This window comes from Oncorhynchus kisutch, linkage group LG13 (genome assembly GCF_002021735.2).
Source record: "Oncorhynchus kisutch isolate 150728-3 linkage group LG13, Okis_V2, whole genome shotgun sequence".
Classification (NCBI taxonomy): Eukaryota; Metazoa; Chordata; class Actinopteri; order Salmoniformes; family Salmonidae; genus Oncorhynchus; species Oncorhynchus kisutch.
Window position 1 is genome coordinate 36,044,308 of NC_034186.2, and position 17,668 is coordinate 36,061,975.

Sequence of the window (17,668 nt, forward strand, 5' to 3'; positions counted from 1 at the left end):
CTTTTCAATTTAAACTATTATATACATTTCTCGCCACAAAAATAGTGCTCAATATATGGGGCATGAACAGTCAGCCCCGTGCAGACTCTGCCACGAGGAAACAATCAATAGAGCGTCTCTTTTCATACTGTCGCTTTTGATTTGTTGAGCCAATGTCCAGTACAAATAGAAACTATATATAGATTATTTCCACAAACTTCCTTAAAATGTATATCTAATATTTAAGAGGTGTGTGTTGTGGGACACATCCAATCCCTGCTTGCGTGTCCTGATATATGTACTTATTTGACTGACTCTTTGACTCCGTGTGTCCAGGCTGGCATCTGAGATCTTAAAGGAGACCCATGAGGATATTGAGGAGATTGAATATCTGACTGACGGTTCATGGAGACCTATTCGAGATGAGAAGGAGAGGGAGAGGGAACGGAGCAACACTCCTGACTATCCTGTAGTGGATATATGTAAGTGCATGTCAAATGGGGCTGGGTGGTATGGGCAAAATATCATCACGATATTTGTAGAAAAAAAAGAAGTTATGTCTGCATTTTGTTTTTGAATTATGTTATTTGAGTAGTCCATGACCCTAGGGGGGCAACACATACATATCAATGGGTCTTTCTCCATTCTGATTTGTTTTATACTGTTCAATTTAACTTCAACCGCCAACAATGTCTGCCGGTGTGTGTATATAGTAAAATATGGTATTCCGCCCAGCCCTAATGTCAAATATTTTCATTTTAGCTCTTGCAGACTGATTTGGATACTTAGTGCTTTCGGAAAGTATTCAGACCCCTTGACTTTTTCCACATTTTGTTACAGCCTTATTCTAAAATGGATTAAATAAACATAATCTTCAGCAAACTACACACAATACCCTATAATGACAAAGTGCAAATGTATAAGAAATAAAGAATACCCTATTTACATAAGCATTCAGACCCTTTGCTATGAGACTCAAACTTGAGCTCATGTCCATCCTGTTTCCATTGATCATCCTTGATGTTTCTACAACTTGATTGGAGTCCACCTGTAGTAAATTCAATTGATTGGACATGGTTTGGAAAGGCACACACCTGTCTATATAAGGTCCCACAGTTGACAGTACATGTCAGAGCAAAAACCAAGCGATGAGGTTGAAGGAATTGTCTGTAGAGCGCCGAGACAGGATTGTGTTGAGGCACAGATCTGGGGAAGGCTACCAAAACAATTCTGCAGTATTCAAGGTCCCCAAGAACTCCATCATTCTTAGATGGAAGAAGTTTACAACCACCAAGACTGTTACTAGAGCTGGCCGCCCGGCCAAACTGCGCAATCGAGAAGGGCCTTGGTCAGGGAGGTGACCAAGAACCCAATGGTCGCCTAGAGTTCCTCTGGAGCTGGTTGTCCTTATGGAAGGTTCTCCCATCTCTGCAGCACTCTACCAATCGGGCCTTTTATGGTAGTGGCCAGACGGCAGTCACTCCTCAGAGGCACATGACAGCCTGCTTGGACTTTGCCAAAATGCACCTAAAGGATATTTCCGTTTTTATTTTTGATATTTCAATTTCTAAACCTCTTTTTGCTTCGTCATTATGGGATATTGTGTGTAGATTGATGGGGGGGGGGGACAATTTTAGAATAAGAGTGTAACCTTTAAGTGGAAAAAGTCAAGGGTTTCTGAATACTTTCATAGTGCTCTGTAATTTAGACGCTTTGCTTTGTAGGTCATTTATTTTATATATATATATTTTTTTATAGCATTGGTTTATAATAGTTTTCACTTGTCCCCCCCAGGTGTTCCTGAGGCGAACGGCCACTCCCCAGCCCACAGCAGCACCAGCCAGACAGGGAAGTCAGGAGCAGGGTCCACGGCGGGGGGAACGGGTGGAGGTGTGGTGGTAGATCTGACTCTGGACTCTGAGGAGGAGGAGGAGGAGGAGGGGGGAGGGGCTAGAGGAGACAGCGATGACACTGAGGACAGCCAGGACAGCCCCGCCCCCAAGAGGGGCCGATACGACTATGACAAGGACCTGGTCACTGCCTACTGACTGGCGGACTGACCCCACAAACTGAGAGAGAGGGTTGGGCTTGATTGGAGGACAGGAAATCATTAGTCCCTACTGCATCCCCTGCCCGCCCGCCTGCCCCCACTTCTCTGGAGTTTATCCACACACAGACACACTCTCATACATGCACTGTCAACCTCTGGAGTGGTTAGGCTTCATCTATACACCACTGGAAACAACAGCTCCCTAACACTTGTGACTCACCCCTCCCAGCATTCTGTATCCTCCCTCCTTAGAGACAATTTAAGATGGTAACCTCCTCTCAAACTATTCCCCCTCCTTGTACTTTGTATTTGACTTGAATTTAAGGCTCTCAAAGCCACAAGCATTTGGTGTTTCTCCACTTTTTGTGATCACAGGCAATGGGAGATATGGAGCATCGTCGTTGTTCAGTAGTAAGAGGTCAAGATAACCTATATGAAGAATTTGTGACTCGAGCCACAGACTAGATTTTCTGGAATATGATGAAATTGAACACCCCAACTTTCTGTTTAATTCATTCAGACAATGAAGACAAAGAAAATGGGCTCTAACAGTATTTCAAATTGTTTAAGTCAGAAAATCCCTAAAAATGATTTGTTTGATACTTCCCCCATTTAATTTTGTCCTTAGATGATGACAACCTACCTCAGTCGTACATAGCAAACTTGCTTGACCAGAGAGAGTAGCACCTGAACTATGGTTGCTATAGTATTTTGACAAGAGGGTCTACTATTTTTTTTTCTTCACTCTCATCACTTAAAAAAATAAAGAAACCCATTAAACATTTTATACAACTTGTACGGCCCAAATAGGGAATAGGTTATGGGAAGCAGGGTCATGTTCATTAGGGCACAATAGTAACATGTTTTTTTTAATGGTTTGTAATGGAAAGAGTACTTCCCTGTTTCACTCCGTTTGAGTGTTTTTGTTTTGTGCTGAATATGACCCAGGGGTGCTGTATCTTTGAGAAGTTCTTGTAAGTACTCCCCACTGCATTGAAGTATACGATTTCAGTTGGTGTCTGAATAGCTACACAGTATGACAAGCAATTGTCATAGTGGCGGGTAAGCAGAGACCAGCAGTTATCATTTGAGGTTTTGGAACATAATCTTTTCAGATTCTGCCCAATGTTCTGTGTTGCCAGTGTTGTTCATATTGATCAAGGAAACTAATACAGCATGGATTATTTTCACCTGCCCATTTGTCAGTTTAACAGTTGGATAGTCTGAGACTAAACACTGCTGCATTCAACCTTCTTCCCCCTAAATCATGAGAGCTTCAGTGTTTTGAACCAGATTTGTTTTTCTTTCAGTTTCTTCAATTTGTTGATATTTTTTTTTTATTGAACAAGGCACTTGACTAAAGAGTGTCACATTTTAGTATCCACACAAAACTGGTCAAACCCATGTTGAGGCAATTGTGCCAAAGCAGATTTGTGTCAATTATCTCTTGTTGCAAGGTCAGATTTGGGTGCCTTTTTTTTGTTTTGAGTTTAGATTGGTGGAGGCTGGAGCCTACAGTTGTTTGGCTATTTGACCTGGTCTACACAGGAAGTCCCAGTAAGAAAATACATTATTTAAGACTATTTGTCATTATTTACTGTTTTTTGTTGTTGTTTTTTACAGTGTGGGGGACTTAAGGAGGGATGTATCTCCAGATGTGGAATGGTATCAATTTGTGAGTGTCGACATCCTTTTGACTTAAATTGTCTTTGTCTAAAGTATAGTATTTATTGATAATTGATTGCGTCACAACTTTGTTTTATTTGAAAGGCAGTTTGTATTAAATTGTACATATGTGGCAATCAAGAGTGCTGTACCAGAGCCATTTATATATGGCTTTGTACTGTACACAAGTTCCCAGTAAGGGGTAGCAGAACACTTACGAAGCTGGAACTTTTTTTGTGAATGAATACGTGGCAAACTGAATGATCCAGGCTCAAGGCACTGCCATCGTTAGACATGTCCCTTTCCATCTGAGTAAACTGAGTTCTAACCAATAACACATTCTGCCTCTTCCCAGTTCAACGATATTACACTCAAATTAGCCTTTATTATTGCATAGGCCCTAGATGAATGTCCTCTCTACAGGTAGTTTAAACGATACATCAGTAATTACTGCTTCAGATTAGCTTTTTCCACAGGCACAGTTCAAATTGTAGTAAACATTGTTCATCTTTTGGGTTACAACGGTTGCTGAGACTTACAAACTTTTAATATTTTCCTGGTCATTAGATTCCTCACCCCAGCGATAGTCCCCGTTTTAATTTGTGCTGTTTATGGCGTTTGTCTACTTTCAGGATTTTATAGAACAGAGTCTGTTGTAAATTCCTAGAATCTATCAAATGGTATTGGTAATACATGCATTTGACTATAGCATAAGCATATTGACATTTTGTGATCATCCTGAATTCAGACTTGCATAGACACTCAGTACTGTATGAGTAAGCCATTTTGTGGAAGATGTAGTAGTATACCTAATCTAATAATGAGATGGTATTGACTGAGGAAACGTATGGGATCTTGTCTTCCACTTTTCTGCAGTACTCATTTCCATATATTTCTAGCTTGCGGATGTTATACCGATAGGTGAGTTCTGAAACAATTATAGGTAACCCGCATTGTTTGATGGCACTTTCTGTCAAAGAACCCCAAACCGCAGCGGTGTCCCTGAATATGACCATAGTTGTATGATTCATGCATTTTAAGCAACATCTTATTATGTCTAGCAGAATTTCATCTTCAACTAAGCCAATCTATCCAACAAATTACTCTACAGATTTGAATCAAGTTGTTTTAATTTATAAGTGTAGAACATCACTGCGCAGATAATAGTTTTCCTCAAGCTTTTTCATATTGCGAGACAGAGGTGAAGTACAGGTTGTTTCTGAGGAACTGAGCCAGATGGTGAAACCTGGGTTAGGGTCCAGACTGGGTTTTAAGCAAATGGTGGATCAGGTCTTGATGGTGGCGTTCCTTATTATAACAATGCTTAAGGTAGCATGGGCAGGGCTTGCAACCCATTATGTAAATGTTTTGTTTGTCTTTTATATCTTCGTATTAAAAGACAATACAATTAAAATATTTTATTAAGCTTCGAATCGCCTTCTGTTGTTACAAAAGTCAGACACAATAAAATCACAAATACCAGTATCGGAACTGATGCCACTTTAGGGGTAAGAGTTGGTTGGGTCGTCACTAGTTACCACAGCCACAAAGTCATTTATGGCTAATTATCGACTATTTCTACAATTTAACTTATTAAAATCTGACTTTAACCTTATGCCTAACCTTAAGACCAAAAAGCAAATGTTTGTTTTCATGAGTTTTTACGGTATAGCCATTTGACTTTGGCTGTGGTAACTAGTGACAACCAGGTGGTTGAGGTGTAGATTGGTGTGACATCCTTTACCTGTTGCTGGGGCCTCAGGGACACATTTGTCTCCTTTTCAAAAAGAACTGTACAATTCAAAATCATATTCTAACACCTGTTATTGACTTGTGGAACTAATTAAACCTTTTTTTCCCTTTTTTTATCGAATTGTCTGCTAAGTCATGTTAGCTTGAAAAGTAACAAGTTCCTTCTGGAAAAATAAAGTTATTCAAAACAGAAATCATGATCAAATTACTTTCGCCAGTTTTTCCCCATGGGTAGATTTCCCTCAAGTTTAAATACTAAAATGAAACAATCAAGTCAAACCTCTTTTTAAGGTGAAGTTTGTAAATTTAGGAGAGTAATTTACGTAGTAGTTGAGTAGCTAGACCTAGTTCTAGAAATCTGCTTGATGGTAATTTCTACAATGTGCCATTGGATGTCGCTACCATTAAACATGGCTGTTATAAAATCCCGCGATAGTTCAATTGCCTTGGCATGATGGCTCAGACTCGCGATTTTTTGGAAGACTCCCCATGTTGCTGCTTCCTGTACTGAAACACCGAATTCCGTCTCCGCAGTCTGCAACCAAGCTTCACACCCCGGCTCCATACAGGGGAAGGTCTACAAGTGTACCCCTTTAACCTTCGAACGCTAACAATCCTCGGTCAGTGACCAGACAGTCCTGTCAACCACAGCCGTTGTCCTTGTGGCGAGGGCCGCTCTGATTTGAGGAACGCAGCACACGATTTCCGTAGGGGAGGTGGTGCTAGCTGGACAAGAAGCGAAAGGAACAGTAATGTGTACAAATCTAGTGTACTATTATAGCTAGTTGGTTTTTAAAATATACCTTACTCGTTAGATATCTAAAATAGTCAAATGCACCTGACCTGATGGTGAAGTGCATGTGTGATTGTCCTTACAAACATCTGTCTGTCATGCTCGCAAAGTAACTAGCTGGCTAAGCCACTAACAGCCAGCAACATTTACCCCTGTTGCTGTTTTAGAACAACTTTGAATTATCAGTTCCTTGTACTGATTTGCTTCGGAAAGTCGTCCAGGGCACTGTAAAATATTTCGATATGGCTCCGAAGAGAAGACCCGTTCCCCTAAATATCACGCCCATTGGAGAGGGGCAGTCCATCTCCACAACCATCGATGCTGCGTCTGAGTGAGTAACTCGGGAGGGCCGAGAGCACGTCTATTGTGTACTGTACTGATATCGGGTAAATTATGGTTCTGGGGACTAGATGAACAATTTTGTTCCAGTCGAACACTTACCTATATAACACTAGATTAACTCACCTGATTCAAACCAATCATGGGCTCAGTGATTAGTCGTATCCATGTGCACCCATATGTCCCCAGGAACAGGGTTGAAAGTATGTTTGTTTAATATTGATCTATGCCACACTCCCTCAATGCATCTCCACTTCTCAGAGCCAATCTGGAGGCCTTACAAAAGAAGCTAGGAGAGCTAGATTTGGACGAACAGCAGAGGAAACGTCTGGAGGCTTTCCTCACCCAGAAAGCCCAAGTGGGCGAGCTGAAAGATGATGATTTCCACCCCATATGTGAGCTGGGCGCTGGCAACGGTGGAGTGGTCAACAAGGTCCGCCACAAACCCTCCAGACTGGTCATGGCCCGAAAGGTGAGTCTACCCTTGTATCAATTTTTGATATTTCTCCCTTTTACATTTTTTTTATTCACCTTTATTTAACCAGGTAGGCTAGTTGAGAACAAGTTCACATTTGCAACTGCGACCTGGCCAAGATAAAGCAAAGCAGTGTGACAGACAACAACACAGAGTTACACATGTAGTAAACAATAAACAAGCCAATAACACAAACAAGTCAATGACACTTTTTAAAGAAAGTCTTTATACAGTGTGTGCAAAAGGCCATAGGAGCAAATAATTACAATTTAGCAGATTAACACTGGAGTGATAAATGAGCAGATGATGTGCAAGTAGAGATACTGGTGTGCAAATGAGCAGAAAAGTAAATAAATAAAAACAGTATGGGGATGAGGTAGGTAGATTGGGTGGGCTATTTACAGATGGACTATGTACAGCTGCAGTGATTGGTTTGCTGCTCAGATTGTTGATGTTTAAAGTTGGTGAGGGAAATAAATGTCTCCAACTTCAGCGATTTTTGCAAATCGTTCCAGTCACTGGCAGCAGAGAACTGGAAGGAAAGGCGGCCAAATGAGGTGTTGGCTTTGGGGATGATCAGTGAGATATTCCTGCTGGAACGTGTGCTACGGGTGGGTGTTGCTATCGTGACCAGTGAACTAAGGCAGAGCTTTACCTAGCATAGACTTATAGATGACCTGGAGCCAAATATGTAGCGAGGGCCCGCCGACTAGAGCATACAGGTCGCAGTGGTGTAAGGTGATTTGGTAACAAAATGTATGGCACTGTGATAGACTGCATCCAGTTTGCTGACTAGAGTGTTGGAAGCTATTTTGTAGAGGACATCGTCGAGGATTGGTAGGATAGTCAGTTTTACTAGGGTTTGGCGGTGGGAGTGAAGGAGGCTTTGTTTGCGAAATAGAAAGACAATTCTAGATTTGATTTTGGATTGGAGATGTTTAATATAAGTCTGGAAGGAGAGTTTACAGTCTAGCCAAACACCTAGGTATTTATAGTTGTCCACATATTCTAGGTCAGAACCGTCCAGGGTGGTGATGCTAGTTGCGCGGGTGGGTGCGGGCAGCGAATGGTTGAAAAGCATGCATTTGGTTTTACTAGCATTTAAGAGCAGTTGGAGGCCACGGAAGGAGTGTTGAATGGCATTGAAGCTCGTTTGGAGGTTAGTTAGCACAGTGTCCAAGGAAGGGCCAGAAGTATACAGAATGGTGTCGTCTGTGTAGAGGTGGATCAGGGAATCGCCCGCAGCAAGAGCGACATCATTGATATATACAGAGAAAAGAGTCGGCCCGAGAATTGAACCCTGTGGTACCCCCATAGAGACTGCCAGAGGTCCGGACAACATGCCCTCCAATTTGACACACTGAACTCTGTCTGCAAAGTAGTTGGTGAACCAGGCGAGGCAGTCGTCAGAGAAACCAAGCCTATTGAGTCTGCCGATAAGAATACGGTGATTGACACAGTCGAAAGCCTTGGCCAGGTCGATGAATACGGCTGCACAGTACTGTCTTTTATCGATGGCGGTTATGATAGCGTTTAGTATCTTGAGCGTAGCTGAGGTGCACCTGTGACCGGCTCGGAGGCCGGATTGCACAGCGGAGAAGGTACTGTGGGATTCGACATGGTCAGTGACCTGTTTATTAACTTGGCTTTCGAAGACTTTAGATAGGCAGGGCAGGATGGATATAGGTCTGTAACAGTTTGGGTCTAGGGTGTCACCCCCTTTGAAGAGGGGGATGACCGCGGCAGCTTTCCAATCTTTAGGGATCTCGGACGATACGAAAGAGGTTGAACAGGCTGGTAATAGGAGTTGCAACAATGGCGGCGGATAGTTTTAGAAAGAGAGGGTCCAGATTGTCTAGCCCAGCTGATTTGTACTGGTCCAGGTTTTGCAGCTCTTTCAGAACATCTGCTGTCTGGATATGGGTGAAGGAGAAGCTGGGGAGGCTTGGGCGAGTAGCTGCGTGGTGGGCGGAGCTGTTGGCCGGGGTTGGAGTAGCCAGGAGGAAGGCATGGCCAGCCGTTGAGAAATGCTTCTTGAAATTTTCGATTATCATGGATTTATCAGGGGTGACTGTGTTATCTAGTCTCAGTGCAGTGGGCAGCTGGGAGGAGGTGCTCTTGTTCTCCATGGACTTTACAGTGTCCCAAAACTTTTTGGAGTTAGAGCTACAGGATATGAATTTCTGCTTGAAAAGGCTAGCCTTTGCTTTTCTGACTGACTGCGTGTATTGGTTCCTGACTTCCCTGAACAGTTGCATATCATGGGGACTATTCGATGCTATGGCAGTCCGCCACAGGATGTTTTTTTGCTGGTCAAGGGCAGTCAGGTCTGGAGTGAACCAAGGGCTACTTCTGTTCTTAGTTCTGCATTTTTTGAACGGGGCATGCTTATCTAAGATGGTGAGGAAATTACTTTTAAAGAATGACCAGGCATCCTCGACTGATGGGATGAGGTCAATATCCTTCCAGGATACCCGGGCCAGGTAGATTAGAAAGGCCTGCTCGCAGAAGTGTTTTAGGGAGCGTTTGACAGTGATGACCCATAGCGGATACAGGCAATGAGGCAGTGATCGCTGAGATCCTGATTGAAAACAGCGAGGTGTATTTGGAGGGCAAGTTGGTCAGGATAATGTCTATGCGGGTGCCCATGTTTACGGATTTAGGATTGTACCTGGTGGGTTCCTTGATGATTTGTGTGAGATTGAGGGCATCTAGCTTAGATTGTAGGACTGCTGGGCTGTTAAGCATATCCCAGTTTAGGTCACCTAACAGAACGAACTCTGAAGCTAGATGAGGGACGATCAATTCACAAATGGTGTCCAGGGCACAGCTAGGAGCGGAGGGGTTCGATAGTAGGCGGCAACAGTGAGAGACTTATTTCTGGAGAGGTACATTTTTTAAATTACAAATTCAAACTGTTTGGGTATAGACCTGGAAAGTATGACTGAACTTTGTAGGCTCTCTCTGCAGTAGATTGCAACTCCTCCCCCTTTGGCAGTTCTATCTTGACGGAAAATGTTGTAGCTGGGTATGGAAATCTCCGAATTGTTGGTGGCCTTCCTAAGTCAGGATTCAGAAACGGCAAGGACATCAGGGTTGGCGGAGTGTGCTAAAGCAGTGAGTAAAACAAACTTAGGGAGGAGGCTTCTGATGTTGACATGCATGAAACCAAGGTTTTTTTCGATCACAGAAGTCAACAAATGAGGGTGCCTGGGGACACGTGGGGCCTGGGTTTACCTCCACATCACCCAAGGAACAGAGGAGGAGTAGGATGAGGGTATGGCTAAAGGCTATCAAAACTGGTCGCCTAAACTCAGTTGTAGATCCACGCTACACTACTAGCCTTGGGTACCAGGCTTCTAGGCTGAGACATACAGCCGTTACAGGAAACCAGATCCACACAAACAAGTCTGTTTTAATTCTGGTTCTAAACTGTTATTCTAGATGAGCACTTGATTATTCTTATGTTGTTCTCATCTGATTCCCTCCCCCACAGCTCATCCACCTGGAGATTAAGCCTGCCATCAGGAACCAGATCATCAGAGAGCTGCAGGTGCTGCATGAGTGCAACTCTCCCTACATCGTGGGCTTCTACGGGGCCTTCTACAGCGACGGAGAGATCAGTATCTGCATGGAACACATGGTGAGCTTCTGATAGAGACCGGTTTGAGTTGAGGGGGTGGATCAGTTATAGGACTAGCATTGTGCTGGAATGTCAGAAGACATTGTGGGTCAGTAGCAAAAGGTTGATGTGTGAATTAGAGTTTTGGCCGGGAGTAGGAATATTTGTTTGTGGTTTTGAGACTGCAATGGTGCTTATTACAGGACCTGTGGCGTAACACTAACAAACCAGTTGTAACTTTGTTTTAACAAGTTAAAATGTTGCCGTGGTTGTTATGATATATTAATCATGTCATGCACCTGGAGCAATTGTGCATTACAGAATGTGGACAATGTACAGACAATAAACTGTTGCCTGTTGGGTACAGGATGGAGGCTCTCTGGATCAGGTGCTGAAGGAAGCCAGGAGAATCCCTGAGGAGATCTTGGGCAAAGTCAGCATAGCAGTAAGTATTACTGAACTTAATTAAGATTTCAATTGTTGGTGCTTAATTGGTGGTGTTTGCATTCATTTGGTATTTCTTTCATAAATACCCAAGGTAAGTTTATTAAAAAGTGTGTGTGTATATATATATATATACATATGTGTATAATAATAATATATATATTATATAATATGCTCTAATTATTTGTTACTTTTATCATTGTTTTAGGCATTTTATTAGCTGTATTGTTGGTTAAGGGCTTGTAAGTAAGCATTTCACTGTAAGGTTGTATTTGGTGCATGTGACAAATAAAATTTGATTTGATATTGTTGATCTAAACGCAACCTGGCAGTTTGTCACAACTGTGATCAAGTGCACTCTGTTCCTTTCCCTTGTGGTTAAGGAGTTTATTTTTGTTTCTCAATGGATTGTTTTTTCTCCTGTCATTGTGATAATCATGAGACACTGGAAACTCAACATGCCTTCTCGCTGTTCTCACCATTAACACTGTAGGCGTCAGTGCGTGTTTTGGTGTGATATCTTGTATGGATGTAACTATGGACCCAGGCAGGGTAAAACGTCTCCGAGCTGGTCTTTGTGTAGGATTTCAGGTCCAGGAAGTGTGGATGGTACGCTGTCAAGAGTATGTTGTGTTAAGTCAAATGTTTGCATATCACTCTAAAAGGTACTCCGAGGACTTGCCTATCTGCGGGAGAAGCACCAGATCATGCACAGAGGTAAGACAGCTCTCCATTTGGACTATTGTTTTACATATAGATTGTACTATGTTTTTGTGCACATAAACGATATGATTTGAGACCCTGGGTGTAGTGTTTTATTTGGACATAGAGAAATAGTGTGAGGTGTGTTTTGGGTGTATCTTGAGTTGAGGGGTTGTAACGTTTAACGTTTGGTGTATAATAATGTTCTGGGGCTGAGGGTGATGGTGGTGTGTTTTGAGCTGAGGGTTGTGGTTTACAGTGTTTATAATTGAGAGCCCCGGTGTGTGGTGGTGTATGTGGAGCTGATGGGTGGGCTCTGGTGTGTCGTGGTATAGTGTTGTTCTGGAGCTGAGGTCCATGGTACAGTGTTTTGGGCTGTGTTGTGGCAGGGCTGAGGCAGAGCTGTCCGGGAGCCCAGGCGGTAATTACAGGCTCTCAGATGTGATTACATGGCAGCCACGCCCTGCAGCCCCCTCCCTCCGTCTCTCCCTCTCATTCTCGCCCCTGTCTCCCTCTCTCATACTCGCCCCTGTGTCTCCTCTGAAGTGGGAGGGGGTCACCACAGAGGATGGATGTCAGGTCTACAACCCCATTATTTAGTTTCAATTTTCCAGACTGTTTGTGATTAGGGGGATTGAGGAGGGTTTGGCTTGTTTGTATGGTCTCAACTGTAACTGTAGTGTTCAGCTCTAGCTACCACAGAGTAGCTTTGTGAAATGTGTCAGTGTTGAGGTGTCTGGCATGGTAGTGGGGCTTGGACAGGGATGTGGGGAAGGGGCAGCTGGTGCTTCTGGGACCTCGGCCTTCTCTCTCTCTGGGACCTCGGCCCTCTCTCTCTCTCTGGGACCTCGGCCCTCTCTCTCTCTCTGGGACCTCGGCCCTCTCTCTCTCTCTGGGACCTCGGCCCTCTCTCTCTCTCTGGGACCTCGGCTCTCTCTCTCTGGGACCTCGGCCCTCTCTCTCTCTCTGGGACCTCGGCTCTCTCTCTCTGGGACCTCGGCCCTCTCTCTCTCTCTGGGACCTCGGCTCTCTCTCTCTGGGACCTCGGCTCTCTCTCTCTGGGACCTCGGCTCTCTCTCTCTCTCTGGGACCTCGGCTCTCTCTCTCTGGGACCTCGGCCCTCTCTCTCTCTCTGGGACCTCGGCTCTCTCTCTCTGGGACCTCGGCTCTCTCTCTCTGGGACCTCGGCCCTCTCTCTCTCTCTCTCTGGGACCTCGGCTCTCTCTCTCTGGGACCTCGGCCCTCTCTCTCTCTCTCTCTGGGACCTCCCCCCTCGGCCCTCCCTCTCTCTGGGACCTCGGCCCTCCCTCTCTCTGGGACCTCGGCCCTCCCTCTCTCTGGGACCTCGGCCCTCCCTCTCTCTGGGACCTCGGCCCTCCCTCTCTCTGGGACCTCGGCCCTCCCTCTCTCTGGGACCTCGGCCCTCCCTCTCTCTGGGACCTCGGCCCTCCCTCTCTCTGGGACCTCGGCCCTCCCTCTCTCTGGGACCTCGGCCCTCCCTCTCTCTGGGACCTCGGCCCTCCCTCTCTCTGGGACCTCGGCCCTCCCTCTCTCTGGGACCTCGGCCCTCCCTCTCTCTGGGACCTCGGCCCTCCCTCTCTCTGGGACCTCGGCCCTCCCCCTCTCTCGTACCTCGGCCCTCCCCCCCTCTCGTACCTCAGCCCTCCCCCCTCTCTGGAACCTCACCTGTCCTCCCTGCTCTGCCACGCAGACGTCAAGCCCTCCAACATACTGGTGAACTCGCGCGGGGAGATCAAGCTGTGTGACTTCGGCGTGAGTGGCCAACTCATCGACTCCATGGCCAACTCCTTCGTGGGAACGCGCTCCTACATGTCGGTGAGTCAGCTCTCCTTCTCCCTCCCTGCCCAGGATGCCCTGCCAAGAGCTGAGGCCGTGCCCAGTAGAGGGCCGTGTGGCACGGAGGCAGGCTCTGCCAGCCCTGCCCCCTCCCCTCAGACACCTGGAGGGCGCAGTGCACAGCGACGCCCGCCCACTTGGCCAGCTCTGCCTGGGTGTGACGTACGTGTGTGTTCCTCAACAGCCGGAGAGACTGCAGGGCACACACTACTCTGTGCAGTCGGACGTGTGGAGCATGGGCCTGTCCCTGGTGGAGCTGGCCATCGGCCGTTACCCCATCCCCCCGCCTGATGCCAAGGAGCTGGAGGCCATCTTTGGCCGGCCCGTACAGGACGGAGCCGAGGGGGAACCACACACCATCTCCAACCGCCTCCCCAGACCACCAGGAGGTCGACCAGTCAGCGGTGAGAACTGACCTGAATCCTCTCCTCACACATAATACAATATAGATGATATTAGTGCTTTTCAAACAGATTTCCTTTTGTTTCTCAATAAAAAGTAACTGGAATCAAAAATAATAAAACATTTAAGTATCTTATTTATGATATCTAAATATATCTCCATATTCTCCTGTTCCTCAGGACATGGGATGGACAGTCGACCAGCCATGGCGATATTTGAGCTGCTGGACTACATTGTCAATGAGGTCAGATGAGCTGCTGACTCCACATATTATTCTCCATATTACCAATTCTTCTTGTCTGTGTGCTCTGGGGATTTTGAAATAACATTTGTCTTACACACCTTTTTACTCATTTCCAGCCTCCTCCCAGGCTGCCACTTGGTGTCTTCACCAACGATTTCAATGAGTTTGTGACAAAATGGTGAGCCCAAGCATTCATCATATAAGAATAGTGCCCATTACCTCAGCACCTTTTGTTGTTTCACCATGACTTTTCTAATGTTTTTGGCTGTGTGTGGACTCAACACACGTCTTGTGAATTATTGTAGGCAATAGGCACAGCGTAGAGCAATGTGGAGCAAACATACATTTTTAAAGATAACTTTCTCATCCCTTGAGAATGATGGCTATGTCAGCAGAATGAGATTTCTTGTGCAGCTTAATCATGGCTTTCTTTTCTATTATTCTTGGGGGGGGGTCTAATGATTTCTCTGGAGTCATGGAGATGATCAAATGTTTCTGTTTGTGTTAATAGTCTGATCAAGAATCCAGCAGAGCGAGCTGACCTGAAGATGCTGATGGTGAGTAGCTATTAACTGTTATCGCTGTCGACTGTTATTTGAAGTGCATCTATGTAGTTGGACAGTTCAGCTCTGATTGTTCATTGGTCCTCTGTAGCTCATGTTTCTCTATCTCAGTTGGTAGAGCATAGCGCTTGCAACGTCAGGATTATTCGGTTATATTCCCGGGACCACCCGTATGTATCCATAAATGACTAAGTCGCTTTGAATAAAAGCATCTCCTAACTGACGTATTATACTATATTTATTATTATTGAGGTTTGTAAACACATTTGTAGTTTGCAAATTGGCTATGTTCCCTACTGTACATGCCCTTTCGATATCGGCCATGGACTAATATTGATGCGTTAATGAACTAACTTGCATTTACTGTTTGTTATTGTTTAGAACCACACGTTTATCAAGCGTGCTGAGGTGGAGGAGGTGGACTTTGCTGGCTGGATGTGTAAAACCATGGGCCTCAACCAACCCAGCACCCCCACCCGTGGCACTGAATGAGAAACCCAACGCCAGCTGCTTCCCACATGAGGATCCCCAGTGCCTCACTGTGTCTCTCGCTCACACACACACACACACACTTTGGCACCCCTTTCGTCTTGCTCTTAAGAGGTTTCAGCTCTTAAGTATACTTATCATCAACAGGGCCCATTTACTCATTGTATGACCACAGGTTTCCCATACCAGTGTCGTGGTAGTCACACACATGCTATTTTCTCCTATCATATTAAAGATGAGGTACAAAGCATGGAAGGACTGCCAGTTTATCATTTCATGAATTGCCATTGATATCATCTTACCACTTGTATTGGTAAATTATGTTCATGGTTTGTGCAACAGCATATTGGTGTAGGCTGTAGAGGAGCTATCTTTGACAATGAAAGTGTCCATGACAGAAATCAAGTTAAGTGCTTTGAAGGTACAGGAGGACTGCAAACCAAAAAAGGTTCTCATCATGACTACTAATGTTTTGGATATCATGCCTGATCAAAGTACTTAGTTTTGTACATTCATGAACAGTACATTTTTGAGGATACTTTCAATGTTGACATTTTTATTTGATTTTAATGGTCATTAAACACTGTAAAATGAACATCAAATGTGCTCATTTTACAAAATGGAATGATTTACCATCTTATATTTTCCAGACACCCGAGGTCATTATTTTGTTTTTACTTGTATTTGTATCAACTGCCTGAAACTCATTTGTCAAGTTAGAATCTCTCAAACCGTGACTACAGATGCTCTGAAAGGTTCCGATTTTTGCCAGTCTACTCAATTTATTCCCCAGAGTGTTTTTCGGTTCTGCTCCACTGTTTTGCTTTGCGTGAGTAAGTGTAACCTCCACTCCAAGCGTTCTCTTTGTGAAGCCCCAGCGTGGTGACTGGCTTTGTGCAGGCGGGTGGGTGGTGGTTGTAACATGTATTAGCCTGTCGTCTATAAGAGCCCATGTACTGTATGTATTCTCTGCTTCTGGCTGATTTTATCATTCTCAACAGACTTGCATTTGTTGGTAACAAAGTGGATGCATTGTCGCCTGTATGTGTATAAAGCTATAAAAACAGTACGCAAGTACTATTTAGCAGTCTTAATTAAGAAACAATGTTTTTGACTCGTATAGGGGGAAGTGGAAGAGATGTCATTTTATTTTAAAATGTGTTGGATACGGTTGTAATGTAAAAATAAAACTTTGAATGTATATGGCAATTTGTTTTTATGTGGGAGGGTTTTGTGGTTAGTTATTGGGAGAACTGAATGGCGTTGTCCTCGTGCAGGAGCGTTCCTTTAGATGAGACGTGCATCAAGCACTCCGAGGACCCTACCTGAGGCTTACTGAGGAAAGACTGGAGCTAACAAGTGCCAGAGGATGTTCTTTACTCAGGTTAAAACATGCTACACATCCTCTAAGGCAGCTCTATGCGGCATGTCTACATATTTCCCAAGTCGATCTACGTACTATTACAAAAGCTTTCACCCAGATAACTGCTTTGGATACGTCTACTAAAACCAACCTCTTCTAGGATATTTATCTCCGCATTGTTCTTTAGTATAGTTTGACTGAAGTTTCTCTCGCCTTGGGCCTGAATTAAATCAAAACCATGGCTCAGCCACAAATGACAAAAGCAGAGTAGTTGGTGGGTCTGTGGTGGAGGGAGAACTAGTTTATATTGGACTGAGACTATTGTAATAAACATGGCTGACATCATCTGGAAAGCTACCAGAAGGGAAAATTAACCAGTTTGACGGTTTGTTAGTTTTCATACAAATCTGAAATAATTATGTATTGTAGCTGTGTCTTTTTAAGCAAAGTAGAATTGTATTTATTTGTTTAAAGTTTTTTTAGCCGTGAAAATTGTTTCTATTAAGTGTGGAACATGTATAGCATAGATCCTGATCAACAAACGATCGTGCAGTTAAAATGTTTTTTACAGTATAAGTTTTTCTCTGATTGTGAACTACCTCTGGTACCTACTGAAGTGCTGACACTGCCCTCTAGGCTGGGTGTGTGTTACTGCCTCTCCCCATGCTGTCAGAACATGCCTAGCCTAGTTCTCCCCACAGTGCCAAGCCATGCCACACAGTGGGGTGCATCAGCTTCCAGTCAGACCGAAGAGACACCTTTCATGGCTAGCGGTTTCATCACATTACACAAGGTAAGCCGTTTCACTTCATATATGATATAGTCAAAATGAGTTCTTCTAAGCGATATAAACTTGATTGATTTTGACTGGTGTCTTCCACGCCACCGAAGAAACATTGGTAAAAGTGGGCTTGGTATGAATGAAGAGG

At 44.4% G+C, this 17,668-nt stretch overlaps 2 protein-coding genes across 4 annotated transcripts in view; both read left to right on the forward strand.

The window, feature by feature from the left end:
• LOC109902504 (E3 SUMO-protein ligase PIAS4-A-like) overlaps positions 1 to 5,646 on the forward strand; it is a 31,069-nt gene extending 25,423 nt beyond the window's left edge. Inside the window, exons 10-11 of the mRNA XM_020498904.2 lie at positions 316 to 461; positions 1,774 to 5,646. Coding sequence (XP_020354493.1) covers positions 316 to 461; positions 1,774 to 2,027 — 400 coding nt within the window. The 3' untranslated portion in view covers positions 2,028 to 5,646. The remainder of the gene's footprint in view (positions 1 to 315; positions 462 to 1,773) is intronic.
• A 251-nt stretch (positions 5,647 to 5,897) lies between these two features.
• map2k2a (mitogen-activated protein kinase kinase 2a) lies at positions 5,898 to 16,582 on the forward strand. Of its 3 annotated transcripts, XM_020498903.2 has the most exons (12): positions 5,898 to 6,195; positions 6,407 to 6,570; positions 6,840 to 7,050; positions 10,550 to 10,696; positions 11,043 to 11,120; positions 11,785 to 11,836; positions 13,533 to 13,657; positions 13,863 to 14,082; positions 14,260 to 14,324; positions 14,441 to 14,502; positions 14,836 to 14,881; positions 15,269 to 16,582. In XM_020498903.2, exons 2-12 carry the CDS (start codon positions 6,482 to 6,484, stop codon positions 15,377 to 15,379), a joined length of 1,206 nt encoding a protein of 401 aa, XP_020354492.1. In that variant the 5' UTR covers positions 5,898 to 6,195; positions 6,407 to 6,481; the 3' UTR covers positions 15,380 to 16,582. The 3 variants fall into 3 exon arrangements, with proteins under 3 accessions (XP_020354492.1, XP_031641990.1, XP_031641991.1); XM_031786130.1 differs by having other exon boundaries at positions 5,898 to 6,570; positions 15,269 to 16,577; XM_031786131.1 differs by having other exon boundaries at positions 5,908 to 6,570; positions 11,043 to 13,657.
• Positions 16,583 to 17,668: the final 1,086 nt, after the last annotated feature.